At 46.3% G+C, this 15,151-nt stretch overlaps 2 protein-coding genes across 3 annotated transcripts in view; both read right to left on the bottom strand.

Annotated features, from left to right (window-relative positions):
- Nucleotides 1–5,062, bottom strand: part of CYP20A1 (cytochrome P450 family 20 subfamily A member 1) — a 41,828-nt gene extending 36,766 nt beyond the window's left edge. The window contains exons 1-3 of the mRNA XM_083411398.1: nt 4,922–5,062; nt 2,298–2,347; nt 319–485 (exon numbers count right to left, since the gene is read on the bottom strand). Coding sequence (XP_083267524.1) covers nt 319–485; nt 2,298–2,347; nt 4,922–4,993 — 289 coding nt within the window. The 5' untranslated portion in view covers nt 4,994–5,062. The remainder of the gene's footprint in view (nt 1–318; nt 486–2,297; nt 2,348–4,921) is intronic.
- Nucleotides 5,063–9,366: 4,304 nt separating this feature from the next.
- Nucleotides 9,367–15,151, bottom strand: part of NBEAL1 (neurobeachin like 1) — a 141,082-nt gene continuing 135,297 nt past the window's right edge. For both annotated transcript variants that reach the window (XM_083404486.1, XM_083404487.1), the window contains one exon: nt 9,367–13,680. In XM_083404486.1, coding sequence (XP_083260612.1) covers nt 13,579–13,680 — 102 coding nt within the window. In that variant the 3' untranslated portion in view covers nt 9,367–13,578. The remainder of the gene's footprint in view (nt 13,681–15,151) is intronic.

Below are 15,151 nucleotides of genomic sequence, written 5' to 3'. Positions count from 1 at the left end.
AGCCGCTTCTGGCAAAACCAGAGCAGCGCACAGAAACGCCATTTACCTCCCCGCCAGAGTGGTACCTATTTATCTACTTGCACTGGTGTGCTTTCAAACTGCTAGGTTGGCAGGAGCTGGGACCGAACAACGGGAGCTCACCCCGCCGCAGGGATTTGAACCACCAATCTTCCAATCGGCAAGCCCAAGGCTCAGTGGTTTAGACCACAGCGCCACCCGCGTCCCGCCTCAAAAGCTTATCCCACAATAAATGCGGTCATTTCTACGGTTCGAACCCAACTCGTATTTTTGTAAACACCAGGTAGGAAGAGCACTCACAGGTCTTGTTGGGGTTGATGTGCTGCTTGAGGAGATCCATGGACCCGAGACTAATCACAAGACGCCGTCCAAACCAGAAAGAAACCACAGGGCCATATTTCTCATGGAGATTCACCTGGAACTCATGCAAGCTACCGCTAGCGATGATATCTGGGAGGTTTCCATCTCTGGAATGAAGAAAGGACAGAGATGACCGCTGGGTGGTAGGACAACTAAATTTTACTCCACTGAAATTAATGAACAGCTTGGTTGATTACTTTCAGTTGAATATCACCCATACAATTTGCCATCAAAATTCTGAACATGCAAAGATATAGGGGGTCCCATTAGAACCCTCCACTGCCCAAGTCGGCATTATTGTCTGTGCCACAGACACCTTTGCTATGGCAGACATGTTGCGGTTGGTGACAAACCTATGGCACTTGAAGAACGGCTGGAGTTCCATGCGCTCCATCCAGAGATCTCCACTTCTGAATGAGGAACGGCTAAGGGAGCTGGGCATGTTTAGCCTGGAGAAGAGGAGGTTAAGGGGTGATATGATAGCCATGTTCAAATATATAAAAGGATGTCACATGGAGGAGGGAGAAAGGTTGTTTTCTGCTGCTCCAGAGAAGCGGACACGGAGCAATGGATCCAAACTACAAGAAAGAAGATTCCACCTAAACATTAGGAAGAACTTCCTGACAGTAAGAGCTGTTCGACAGTGGAATTTGCTGCCAAGGAGTGTGGTGGAGTCTCCTTCTTTGGAGGTTTTTAAGCAGAGGCTTGACAACCATATGTCAGGAGTGCTCTGATGGTGTTTCCTGCTTGGCAGGGGGTTGGACTCGATGGCCCTTGTGGTCTCTTCCAACTCTATGATTCTATGAATGCTCATGATGGAGCCACTGGATACAGCAAGGAGTATGCTTTGCTGCCAATGGGGTGCCCAGGGATGTGACGGCACTCATGAACCCTTGGGCAAGAGTAGCAGCAGCAGTAGTAGTAATAATAATAATAATTTATACCCTGTCCATCTGACTGCGTTTCCCCAGCCACTCTGGGCGGCTCCCAACAGAATATTAAAAATACAATAAAATATCAGACATTAAAAACTTCCCTAAACAGGGCTGCCTTCAGATGTCTTCTAAAAGTCAGGTAGTTGTTTATTTCCTTGACATCTGATGGGAGGGTGTTCCACTATCGAGAAGGCCCTCTGCCTGGTTCCCATAACTTTGCTTCTCACAGGGAAGGAACTGCCAGAAGGCCCTCAGCGCTGGATCTCAGTGTCTGGGCAGAACGATGGGGGTGGAGACGCTCCTTCAGGTATACTGGGCCTTCAGGTATACTTGGGCTTTAAAGGTCAGCACCAACACTTTGAATTGTGCTCAGAAACATACTGGGAGCCAATGTAGGTATTTCAGGACCGGTGTTATATAGTCCTGGTGGCTGCTCCCAGTCCCCAGTCTAGCTGCCGCATTCTGGATTAGTTGTAGTTTCCGGGTCACCTTCAAAGGTAGCCCCACATAGAGCGCATTGCAGTAGTCCAAGTGGGAAATAACCAGAGCATGCACCACTCTGGTGAGACAGTCTGTGGGCAGGTAGGGTCTCAGCCTGCGTACCAGGTGGAGCTGGTAGACAGCTGTCCTGGACACAGAATTGACCTCCGTGTTTAGCTGTGAGTCCAAAACGACTCCCAGGCTGCGCACCTGGTCCTTCAGTAGCACAGGTACCCCATGGGAACTCTCCCTATCAGCAGCTCCCAAGAAGATCAGAACATACCCATTTGTGCACAAAAATATTACTCCTCTGTGCACGGAGGGGAAAAGATTCACGCCCTTGATCAAGCGTGGAGAATCTGCGGTTTGCCAAGTTTTGCTGGACTCCCATCAGCCTTGATCAGCCTGCCCAATGGTCAGGGACGATGTGAGTTGTAGCACATCAACATCTGGAAACACGATTTCCCATTGCTGCCCCAATCGAACATGTAAGGAGCTACTTACTTTTCATCCGTCGGAGTCATCCCTGGGATACCCGAAGCCTGTCTGGAAGACTAAGGAAGAAAAGAAGCAATCATCATAACCACAATCCACGGTTGATGGAATTCAGCCACGTAAATGGAGGCTTGAACAGAACATCAAGATTATGTGCTGCACATTAGTACAAAATGGTCAAAGGCCTGGAAACGATGCCTTATGAGGAACGGCTAAGGGAGCTGGGCATGTTTAGCCTGGAGAAGAGGAGGTTAAGGGGTGATATGATAGCCATGTTCAAATATATAAAAGGATGTCACATAGAGGAGGGAGAAAGGTTGTTTTCTACTGCTCCAGAGAAGCGGTCACGGAGCAATGGATCCAAACTACAAGAAAGAAGATTCCACCTAAACATTAGGAAGAACTTCCTGACAGTAAGAGCTGTTCGACAGTGGAATTTGCTGCCAAGGAGTGTGGTGGAGTCTCCTTCTTTGGAGGTCTTTAAGCAGAGGCTTGACAACCATATGTCAGGAGTGCTCCGATGGTGTTTCCTGCTTGGCAGGGGGTTGGACTCGATGGCCCTTGTGGTCTCTTCCAACTCTATGATTCTATGATTCTAAGATGTACTAAGTGAGACCATTATAAAGCAGAAGTGGATATCTAAAAGTATTTCCCCCTCCCCAAGTTTGAAATGCTCAAAGGGCAGAAAGATAGATCAACTCAAGATATCAAACAGCAGCACACCCCCACGGGTTTGAGGCAGCAGTCTTTCCTGACCCGACGCTGAAAAAAGCGGGACCCTTTGTATGTGAAACGTGATCCGAGTTCGAATCAGGACAACCCCTGCCAGTCGGAGTAGCACTGGCTTGCTAGGAAGATGGTGGGCTCCCCTGCGAAGGGCTGTGATCCTCAACACACTCGAAAGGGAGCAGGCCCCTTTGCAGCCAACCTCTGAATAAACAACTATTAAGACCGTGTCGTCAGCCAGCTAACGTGCATACCTGAACTAAGTGGAAAGCCCCACCGACTTCAGCAAGGGCCTTACTCCCGTTAAACATGCAGAACATCAGGTCGCACATCCGCAGCCATGGCTCATAGCCAAGGATAAACCACCAGGACACTGAGGTCCAGCGCCGAGGGCCTTCTGGCGGTTCCCTCCCTGCGAGAAGCCAAGTTACAGGGAACCAGGCAGAGGGCCTCCTCAGTGGTGGCGTCCGCCCTGTGGAACTCCCTCCCATCAGATGTCAAGGAAATAAGCAGCTATCTGACTTTTAGAAGACATCTGAAGGCAGCCCTTTTTAGGGAAGCTTTTAATGTTTAACAAACTACTGTATTTTAATACTTTGTTGGAAGCCACCCAGAGGGGCTGGGGAAACCCAGCCAGATGGGTGGGGGGGAAATTATTATTATTATTATTATTATTATTATTATTATTATTATTACCTACTGGAAAGTTGCTCCTGAAGTTTAGCCCCCTCCTCCTCGAAAAGAAAAGACCACCTTGCTTTCATCTCCTGTGGTTTCTGCCCTGCTCAGCTGCACATGTACACACTACGCCAAAATTTCGAATCCCTGTCTGTTTTTTAGGGACTACAACTCCCATCATCCTTAGCAAGCTGTGACAGCGGTCAGGGACGATGGGAACTGTAGTCCCCACTTTGCAAAAATGCCTTTAAAGCGTATTGGAGGCGCGTCCCCTCCCTCAAAGGATTCTGGGTCCTGTAGTCTGTTCAGAGTTGGGGTCAAGTCATAGCTGTCAACTTTCAGATGTGAAATAAGGGATCAGCAGCCTCACCTGTCTACAGGATATCTAATAATTCGGGATAGCAGCGGGAAACGGCGCTGGAATAAGGGAATTCCCCGCAAAAAAAAGGGAAGGTTGACAGCTATGGGTCAAGTGCTGCGGCCAGAATCGTTGGAGGGGAAGAACTTCGGACTTACTTCCGAGTAGCCCAACTCCCTGCAATGCAGGAATGTCCGCTAGAGTAATATCTGCTTGTGCTGTTTCCGAGCACAATTCATAGTGTTGCTGCTGACCTTTAAAGCCCTAAACGGCCTCGGTCCTGTATACCTGAAGGAGCGTCTCCACCTCCATCGTTCTGCCCAGACACTGAGGTCCAGCGCCGAGGGCCTTCTGGCGGTTCCCTCATTGAGAGAAGTGAGGCACAGGGCCTTCTTGGTGGTGGCGCCCACCCTGTGGAACACTCTCGCTTCAGGTGTGAAGGAAATAAGCAGCAATCCTATCTTCAAAAGACATCTGACGGCAGCCCTGTTCAGGGAAGTTTTTAATATTTAATGCTGTACTGGTTTTAACACTTGATTGGGAGCTGCCCAGAGTGGCTGGGGAGACTCAGCCAGATGGGCGGGGTATAAATAGATTATTATTATTATTATTATTATTATTATTATTATTATTATTATTATTATTATGCTTTTAAAAAAACACACCTTACCTCCGGTGCAGGCTCACCCGGAACTAAGTGCCACTAACTCAAAACCCAACGACGGGACTCCCTCCCCAGTAAAGCCATTAGCACTGCGGGGGACGCGCCAGCCGCTTCCGCGCGGGCACTTTCTCCCGGCGCCCCAAGATTCTAGAACCCCTTTGATCTCCCCTTTGATCTCCCGGCGCGCGCGCGCGGTGCAGCCTTTACCGGGTAGAGGTAAAGCACGGCCCCCACCAGGACCAGCAGGAAAGTGACGGCGAAGATAGCGAAGTCCAGCATGGCAGCGGCCCTTCCTCGCCCCAGTTTGGGTGGCAGCAGGGCGGAGATCCCGAGCAACGGGAGAGGCGAGAGCAATCGAGCTATCGGCTGTGCGAGGAAGGCGGGGAGCGGGGCGGGACTTTTCCTGGAAACGCGCGTGCACACACACACAAACACCCCCCAACCCGGCTGATGGAGGTCCAGTCCCAGCTGCGCCCAAGGGTGCGTTTTGCAGCGCCTCTCCGCGCGCAGCTGCTGCAGCGCCTAGTCTGGCGTCCTTACGCCTTCCGGGAAGAAAAGCGGCACATTTGCACTGTTTGCACTTTTTTTGCACTGTTGGTTTTTCCCCTCCCTTTGGCTTTGGGCTACAAAGCATTCCTGAAGCCCTTGATCCCGTCGAAGCCGCAAGGACAGCTGAAGCAAAATTCATTGGTAAATATTGGTCAATATTAATTGCCTCGCCGACGGTTTTTGTTTTTTTTCCTACGCAGGTTGCTCCGCTGCCCTCCGGTACAAAAAGTCTTGCAGTGGTTGCTTATGAAACAGAGCTTCGTGTAATATTTTTATTAATTTTTCTGTTTTACAATTTCAGATGGACAATTTGCATCCTTGAGATATCAGTGACTTCTCTTCTTCTCTTTCCATGGTTCGTTTTGCATATCTTTTATCCCTGCATGTTTTGCAAAAACTATACCAATCGGTTTTCCATTATTAAAGGTAAAGGGACCCCTGGCCATTAGGTCCAGTCATGGCCGGCTCTGGGGTTGCGGCGCTCATCTCGCTTTACTGGCCGAGGGAGCCGGCGTACAGCTTCCGGGTCATGTGGCCAGCATGACTAAGCCGTTTCTGGCGAACCAGAGCAGCGTACGGAAACACCGTTTACCTTCCCACCAGAGTGGTACCTATTTATCTACTTGCACTTTGCCGTGCTTTTGAACTGCTAGGTTGGCAGGAGCAGGGACCGAGCAACGGGAGCTCATCCCGTCATGGGGATTCGAACCGCCGACCATCTGAATGGCAAGTCCTAGGCTCTGTAGTTTAACCCACAGTGCCACCCGCGTCCCACGGGTTCTCATCTACAGCACCACAAACCAGAGTTTGGTATGTCCGAACAGAACAGGTATGAGGCTCTTCAGTGATCATATTAGTGAAATACATAGCTCACTTGATTTATGAACGGGATTGCCCACTTTTTAAAACGTGTTAATACCATCTGCCTGGGAATTGAGGTGCTCTAAAGAACAAGTGCAGCTCACTGCAGTCACATAACAGCTGAAGAATAAATTCACGCATTTTCAAGCGGTTGTTCCATTTGAGCATAAATAGGTGTATGTTTAGCACGAGGAGTTCTGGGCTGCAAACCTGCTTATACCATGGCATTCAGCTTTTGGGGGGATGCAGATTCCTCCATTCAGAAAATGTTCCCAGTGTCCTGGCCAGGCCTGCATGTTTTGAGGTGCTCAAATGCTGTTGGGCGTCTGCAACGGCTTCTTGCCCCCCAAGCAATCCGCATGGGGCATAAGGTAAAGGTAAAGGTACCCCTGCCCGTACGGGCCAGTCTTGCCAGACTCTAGGGTTGTGCGCTCATCTCACTCTAGAGGCCGGGAGCCAGCGCTGTCCGCAGACACTTCCGGGTCACGTGGCCAGCGTGACAAGCTGCATCTGGCGAGCCAGCGCAGCACACGGAACGCCGTTTACCTTCCCGCTGGTAAGCGGTCCCTATTTATCTACTTGCACCTGGGGGTGCTTTCGAACTGCTAGGTTGGCAGGCGCTGGGACCGAGCGACGGGAGCGCACCCCGCCGCGGGGATTTGAACCGCCAACCTTTCGATTGGCAAGTCCTAGGCACTGAGGCTTTAACCCACAGCGCCACCCACGTCGGCATAGTGAGGGGCATAGTGAGTCTCAAATAGGCCGGCACAAACTTGTGGTAAGAGTTGGTGATTCCCCCCCCCCCCCCGAGTCTCAGAGGTGTACAAAACTCAAAAAGCCTCATCTTGAAGAATATGAATAGATTGAATGTGTGGTGTTAATATGCCTTGAAAAATAAACAAACGTTTAATATTTGGAATATTTTGTTTGCCAGGTTCAAAAATACATTTGCTGTATAGTACAAAATTCATAGTTGCTAGATAATTCTTTTTTGTATCACTATTGCAGTACAGTGGTGCCTCGCAAGATGAAAAGAATCCGTTCCGCGAGTCTCTTCGTCTAGCGGTTTTTTCGTCTTGCGAAGCAACCCCATTAGCGGATTAGCGCTATTAGCGGTTTAGCGGCTATTAGCGGCTATTAAAGGCTTATGGGATTAGCGGATTAGCTGCTAAAAGGCTATTAGCAGCTTAGCGCCTTAGAAAAAGGGGGTGGGGAGCGGAAAAAAATTGCAGCAACTCGCAAGACATTTTCGTCTTGCGAAGCAAGCCCATAGGAAATTCATTTTGCAAAGCACCTCCAAAACGGAAAACCCTTTCGTCTAGCAGGTTTTCTGTCTTGCGAGGCATTCATCTTGCGGGGCACCACTGTATGTTTTCAGTCTGGAAGCTCTCAATAGTTCTTAATAGTTCCCTTAAAATGTACCACAAAGCATATAGATCAGGGGTAGGCAACCTAAGGCCTGGGGGCCAGATGCGGCCCAATCGCCTTCTCAATCCGGCCCGTGGATGATCCGGGAATCAGCGTGTTTTTACATGAGTAGAATGCGTCCTTTGATTTAAAATGCATCTCTGGGTTATTTGTGGGGTCTGCCTGGTGTTTTTACATGAGTAGAATGTTTGCCTTTATTTAAAATGCATCTCTGGGTTATTTGCTGGGCATAGGAATTCATTCATATTTTTTTTCAAAATATGGTCCAGCCCCCACAAGGTCAGCCCCCTGCTGAAAAAGGTTGCTGACCCCTGATATAGATCATTTGAAATGCACATGCTGGCTATGCAATGCTTGTAATTATGGTAAAATTGCCCTTTGTACCCATAGACAGAGGTGGAGAAAATATAAAATGTTGAATGAACAGGTGATAGCAGTCACCTGCTGAGCTCAGACCTGGGCGAGAGAAGCTGCCCTGTGCTTTGATGACTGGGGGGGTGGAGAGTTAGTGTGTGTGGCACCCCGACTTTAACTATTCACTTCATTTGTTGCCTCTAAAGCAGCATTTCCCAACCTTGGGCCTCCAGCTGTTTTTGGACTACAACTCCCATAATCCTCAGCTAGCAAGACCAGTGGTCAGGGATGATGGGAATTGTAGTTCGAAAACAGCTGGAGGCCCAAGGTTGGGAAACACTGCTCTAAAGGGTTTACGCGAAGGATCACTGCTGCTTGTAGGAGGCGGCAAAAGCTACTTTGCGAGGGAAAGCTGGGTCTTGACTATTGGGGAGGCAAAAATCCCATCCTTTTGCAAGTTCCATGAAAATGGTGTTTGTAGTTCTATTCTTACATAGATCAGTTCCGTTTTTGTTTTTTTTAAGGGAGCAGCTACTGTCTTGCAGGGATGCGGGTGGCGCTGTGGGTTAAAACCTCAGTGCCTAGGGCTTGCCGATCGAAAGGTCGGCGGTTCGAATCCCCGCGGCGGGGTGCGCTCCCGCTCTTTGGTCCCAGCGCCTGCCAACCTAGCAGTTCGAAAGCACTCTCGGGTGCAAGTAGATAAATAGGGACCGCTTACTAGCGGGAAGGTAAACGGTGTTTCCGTGTGCGGCTCTGGCTCGCCAGAGCAGCGATGTCACGCTGGCCACGTGACCCGGAAGTGTCTCTGGACAGCGCTGGCCCCCGGCCTCTTGAGTGAGATGGGGGCACAACCCTAGAGTCTGTCAAGACTGGCCCGTACGGGCAGGGGTACCTTACCTTTACCTTTACTGTCTTGCAACCCTTCCTCCTTGTAGTCTGACTACTATTACTACTACTACTACTTATTATTATTTATTATTATTATTATTATTATTATTATTATTATTATTATTATTAAATATAGTTGTGCATTCTTTCACAGCAACTCTCTTATTCTCACATGCTTCCCCCTCACCCACCAGCAGCTATTTTGGCTCGAGGGAATGTTCCCATAGCAGAAGTTATAGTTTCTGTGTAGGCTACAGCGCAGCCAGGGCCAAATTTCGTTTTTTCCCCCAGGCATGTATCGGAACACACAAGGGCTAAAAGTGTGGGTGTGTGCAAGCCATGCATAGGTTCGTATCAGATGTGAAGGTATCCCTGGGTTGGGCAGGACGCTTCCAGCCGTGTTTGCGACTTGTCGTCTGCCATCCCTGCTGAACAACAGATTGGCTAAAGAGAATTGTTTGCACAGCCCCTGTTTCCATGTGGAGCGTCCCATCTTGCAATCCAGCCGAGGTGCCCATGCAAATGTTTGAATGCAGGCACAGTGCTTTTGGGCAACGAAAAAGGAGAGAGGCTAAACACACGTCCAATTTTATTTAATTGGCTGCAGACCCATTATATACAAACCTAATTTGACAATCAATTTTATGTACAAGTTGAGCAAGCCTTTTAAAAAGGGTTAAATTACAAATCTGTAAATCTTACAAAGTGCAAATTTTAGAACGTTTCCCACCATGCTGTACATCAGTTCCGTGTTAGCCAATATACATACATACAGACTTAAAATTATTAAACCTTACTGTCAAAAACACAGTGTATTATTTAACCTTAGAAGCACCCCCCCCCCCAAAAAAAAAGAGAGGAAAGGTATTGCACAGACTAACAGAAATATTTGCCGTTGTTACACGAGGACTAGTTGAACCTAAATATATCAAAAACACGTCCACCCAAAATCTGAAGGCATTTTTTGGCATTAAAAACCCATTTGTAATCACAATTGCACTATCAGAATAATCAGTATGCGATTATCATTTGCCTGTATATATACATAAGGCTTAGTGTCCTGTTTCTATTTTAATTGTGGTGTTTTAAGCAAAAGCAGAGGCACGTGGTAAATGAATTTTTGTTTTCTGTTTAGAAAAATCGGTTTTAAATAGCAGCACAATTTCCAGGACAGGTTGCTAATGAACAAAGCTGGGATATTCAAAATGGCCATTGAGCAGTACAAGAACATCCTCCGTGTTCTTTTTCCTTGTAGCATTGCGGTGGGGAAGAACATGCATGTATGTAGCCAAGCAAGAGGGGATTGTGGAAAGTCAACAACAAAATGGCCCTGCCCCTCTCGTGTCAACAATCTTGCACGGTGCTGCCAGATTTCGGGAAAATGCCATTTTTGCTGCTTTCAAAGCTCTGTTTAGTGTTCTCAAAGTGAAGACTTTTCATGCTAGAAAGTGGCACGAGGAACCTGAATGCTTCTGTACAGGAGTATACAGAGAGGCCAGCAAAGTGCTTGGTTTCCTGGTATGACCCATGCCACTGGGGTAGCACAGGACACAGACCTGGCAGTTACAGCGCAGGTGGGGAACCTGAAATCGCACACCCGTCATGTAACCCTAAGCCAAACCACGACTGCAAGAGAAGATGATGAAATGGCAGTATTCTCCATAAGAAGAGCAGCTGCTTCTTCTAAGGGTAGTACTGCCCTACCCTTAAGCTAAGCCAGACATACACAAACTCGGCCCTCCAGATGTTTTGGGACTACAAATCCCATCATCCCTGACCACTGTTAGCTAGGGGTCATGGGAGTTGTAGTCCCAAAACATCTGGAGGGTCGAGTCTGCCTATGCCTGAGCTAAGCCATGGTTTGGCTTAGCATTACTTCTGAAACCAGGCTTCCGTTCTCCATGAAAGGGCTAAGGAGGGAAGTTCTACACAGATCGAAGACGGATAAATTTCCATGTGCCCAATATTTCCATTGACCCACAGCCAACGTGATGCCTTCAAGGCGTTGTCGGACTACAACTCCCATCATTCCCCAACCATTGGCAACAGTGACCTGGTCTGATGGCAATGCATTCAACTACATTGTGAGGCCCCCATGTTGGCTTTCCTTGATTATTTTCTTCAAAAGTCAGAAGACTCATAAGTTACTCAGAATTTTGCTGGGAGGCCTGGGAGGCCTTCCAAAAGAACAAGCATGTGAACAGTTCCCACAATTTCTCTAGTTTGCTCCCCTGAATTAGTCTTTGTTTACCAGCCGGACATTTCTTTACAGTTATTTTTTTTAAAAAATCCAAAATAACCATCAACATAATGCCCCCAAGCAATACACTGTAGAAACCCACCCGTAACCGCATAATTACATCACCTAGTTTTTTGAATTAAAAAAAGAAAAGGTGACTCATTCCAGAATATTCATCAATACTCCTTCACTTTTAAATCTTAATGAACCAGTTTCACATTCATAAATGTTTCAACGCTTCCATATTATCTTTGGTATTGCTACAATAACGACTGCTTTCATTTTAACTTGCTCCCACATTGTATAAGCACATTCTCAATTTCAGCCGTGTGTGAAAATTGCTTTAATCCTTGAAATCCCAGTTGATCCCTATAATAAGCAGCAAAGTGATTTCCAATCAGAATTTCTACACACCCGAGCCAGATTTATTAAAACAAACCCACTAAATACTTTTTTTTTAACAACCTTTGTTAAAGAGCACAAAACAAGAGCATTGATCCTTTAAATAAATACATCAGAAGACATGGGAAACCTGTGGCTTGCAGAGATTTTGCTGGACTAAAAACTCCTATCATCCTGGATCTTTGGCCGTGCTGACTGGGGTTGGGAGTTGAACAAAACCTGGCAGGCCAACGGCTCTTCATCCCGGAAATAAATTACCAAATTTCCAAAGACATATGCACAAAAGTCAAGGAATAAGCTGAAAATTGCTTATATTTCTCATGCAGTTCAACATCTTTCCAGCATGGAAAGAAATCTGAGCAAAGTGATCCACTCACTTCAACCAGTTTTGCACAAAGTCCATTAGAGCGTGATAATAAAATAACAACTTATTGGCCGGTTCCATAAAAGACCGTGTTTTAAACGATACTCTTCCAACAAGCAAGCGAGCAAAGCCCTACAACGTAGGACAACAACAACAGCAACTTAAGACTTTGCCCTAGAGGTCAAAATTTCCCCAAATTCAGGTCTAAAACCAAGGCCTCTGGCTTTAACCATCGAAGAATGCGCTGGAATCCCAAGCAAACAGATCCTTCAGCTTTCACCCAAAACTATGGCGCTCCATGCGTAGGAAACCGTGGCTCCCACGTGGTCCAAAGAAATACGCAGGAAGCGCTTAGATTCTCCCATTTACTTCTGCTGTACCTGAAATGTCCTTCGAAAAAGACACAGCCCAGTGCACAACCATCTCTTCCCCATTACCAAAGAATCGGCAACATTAGCACAGCGCTAATCACTTTTGAGAGTGTGCAGGTGGGTTTCAGCCATGCAAAGCTCTCTGCTGCTGGAGACAGCATCTTTGAACACCACACTAAGCATTGTTTGCATGCGCTGGACATGGAACCGCCATCCCTTTGTGTAAAAATCTGCTATTGTGCAAAAAGGACTGGAATTGCTGGATCAGGTGCCTAGATATTGCACGTTTTCTTTTCAGAATGACCCTACCTTTCAAGTTTAATTTCCAGCAGCATGTAACGGTTCAGAGTAGCAGGCCTGCTCCCCGCGTCTCCCAGTTCCACATTCGTTTTTAACGTACTGACAATCCAACGCATAACATCAAAACTGGACGACGGAAGCACGGCCAGAAGAACAGTTCCCAGCTGCTCGATACAATTCTGACGGCAACTGCAGAATTCAACTGAAGGGCGCAAGGAAAACTCTCCCCACCCCACAAGCTGAGTCCGAATAATTTTCATTTTTAGATTTCTGGAACTATGGAAGCTTTGGAGGTGAGAGAGGAAAGTGTGTTTGTCTATAACGGACTGGAAATTTAGAGGCATTGGTTAAGATGCAAAAGACTGCCCATATTAAATTAAATTTAAGGTATTAAATTGGATCTTCTTTTTCCTTTTTGGGCAACACTCTCTGCCCTCCCAAGGCCAATTTTTAAACAACAAGCTAGTTCACAGAATGCTGGGGTGGGGCAGCGACAAACTAGCTATGCACATACCCATTTGCTTGTGCACAAGTAAATGAATTTACTAGATCACAACCTATATAAATATATATTATGTTACAGTCAATGTCAACGGTTTGGTGATGCGGACAATCACATAACCCAGACAAATTTGGCAAGTGTTCAAAAGCTTTTATACCAGTGAATGCTGACCTCAGAATATTTGTCCGCATTCACCGGCATGTATGCAAAAGGCTTACAGAAATCAATTTTCCAGATATTCAGCGAACTTACCCATGATTGCCATCATTAACCTGCGAATGTCAGTTAAGTATCAAACACACATACATATATGTACAAACAAACATGTTACACACAAATATACACATATAAACATATGAATGCATACATATCTCTCACAAACAATTCATTTGCTTAAATAATATCGAATCAGCTTATTCCGTCCAATTCTAACATATTAACACAATTACAAAAACGACAGGTGCTATAGGCTTATTCCCCATATCTGCCTGTGGAAACTGTGCTGTCGCTTCAAACGTAAGTGAGCAAGTTGAAAGATACGATTGGAAAATAATCAGAAGATTAAATAAATGTGTGGAATTCCCCAAGAGGAGGCAGGAGCAGAAATCACATGGAATCTTGCGTGTTATATTCAGTCTCTCCTGATGAAATCTGGCTGATGCGTTTGCTTGAACCCCACAACTTTCGGGAAAGCTGTCCCACACGCATCTGTTTCGGGTAATTGAGAGAAACAAAAAGAAGGGGAGGGAGCGGATAAGGGGAATAAATTAAATAAAAACTTCAGGAGATTCTGGAAAAGCACAGACAGCACAAGATATAGCGCGCGCAAACACACACACACAAAACAAAACATAATGGGCAATTTATTCCTAAAATAATTCAGCGCTTGGACAATTTTAGGGCATACAAATAAGCAAAGCAACATGGATGTCTGTCTTGTGCTTTCTGACTGTTATGGGGCCTTAATGTCAAGTGGTTTTATAAGAACTCTGGCTGGACTTCCTTTAAAATCAGGGAAAAATGGAATTTAGATCTCTGGCTTTGTGGTGTCGGTTTTTGGTTTGGTGTTTTTAATAAACACCGTTTTTAAAAGTCCGGTGTATGAGAACAAAATCAGTTTTAAGGTTTTGCTAGGGAGTAAGTCTCATGGAACACAATGGGACTCATTCCAGACAAGCAGAGGACAAAAATGCACCTAGCAAACTGCTACGCTTTAGCAGGAAAACTAAAACGCTTGACAGTGAACCAGAAGGAAGACGATTGTGCACAGCAGCAGCAAAAAGAAGATCATTCATTGCGCCAAATCTGTACACATTTAAATTGCTCAGGTGAAATAATTAGTGCAAGAATCACTATTAAAAAAAACATGTAAGGTATATTGGCATAAATACATAAAAGTTAAAGCCTATGCTGACATATGTATGGCCCAATTATGCTGGTGCGGTTAAAGGCAGATCAATATCTGTGGTCTCAACAGCACACACCAGACTGGAATCAGATATGCCCTTCTGCAAACAGATTTATCCCTTCACCGTTTGCAGAACAGGCTAAGATCCTGCAGAGATTTCCAGTCATGGAAGCAACTTTTGCTAATTCCTCCAAGCCCCCTCCAGTGTTCTGCCTTCCAGAGCAGCTTTTCGTGAGGCCCAGCGATTACCTAATCAATACAATATAACATACGAAAAAGGAATACTGCTAGTGCAGTGTTTGGTTGCCTTTGCAAACCAATGGCTCAGGCACAGGTTTATGTTTGGACCAGAGGCAAGCGGTGCAAAACATTTCAGAAATCTGCGGAGTGCTCAAACCGTGTGACGCTTGAGATGGGGAAAAAAACTGCAGAGCTTTTTTCACATGATCTTCAGGAATCAATCGGAGATAGTTATCGGTTACTTCCTAGCATCTTCTGACAATGTTAGTCCAGAGGTTTGCTTGACTTAGGAATTCCCTATTAGGCATCACTGTGAAATGAGAAGGAATTCTCTCAAACTCGATGCAATGTGGCATTCTCCACTGGTCCACAAAGCTTATGTCAGCATCTTTCCTCAATGGCACCGAAATACTTTGGTGCAGTTGTGTTTAAAAAGAAAAAGTTTGGCAAGACCCTGTTTCTGTGCAGTGCCTGATGAACGCTATGCAAGTGATACCTGCATACAGCAGCTTAAGAACCATCACAGAACAA

Source organism: Podarcis tiliguerta (assembly GCF_965153285.1).
Source record: "Podarcis tiliguerta genome assembly, chromosome: 1".
In the NCBI taxonomy this organism is placed as follows: Eukaryota; Metazoa; Chordata; class Lepidosauria; order Squamata; family Lacertidae; genus Podarcis; species Podarcis tiliguerta.
The sequence above is the reverse complement of the archived record's forward strand: the minus strand, read 5'-3'. Positions and strand labels throughout refer to the sequence as shown.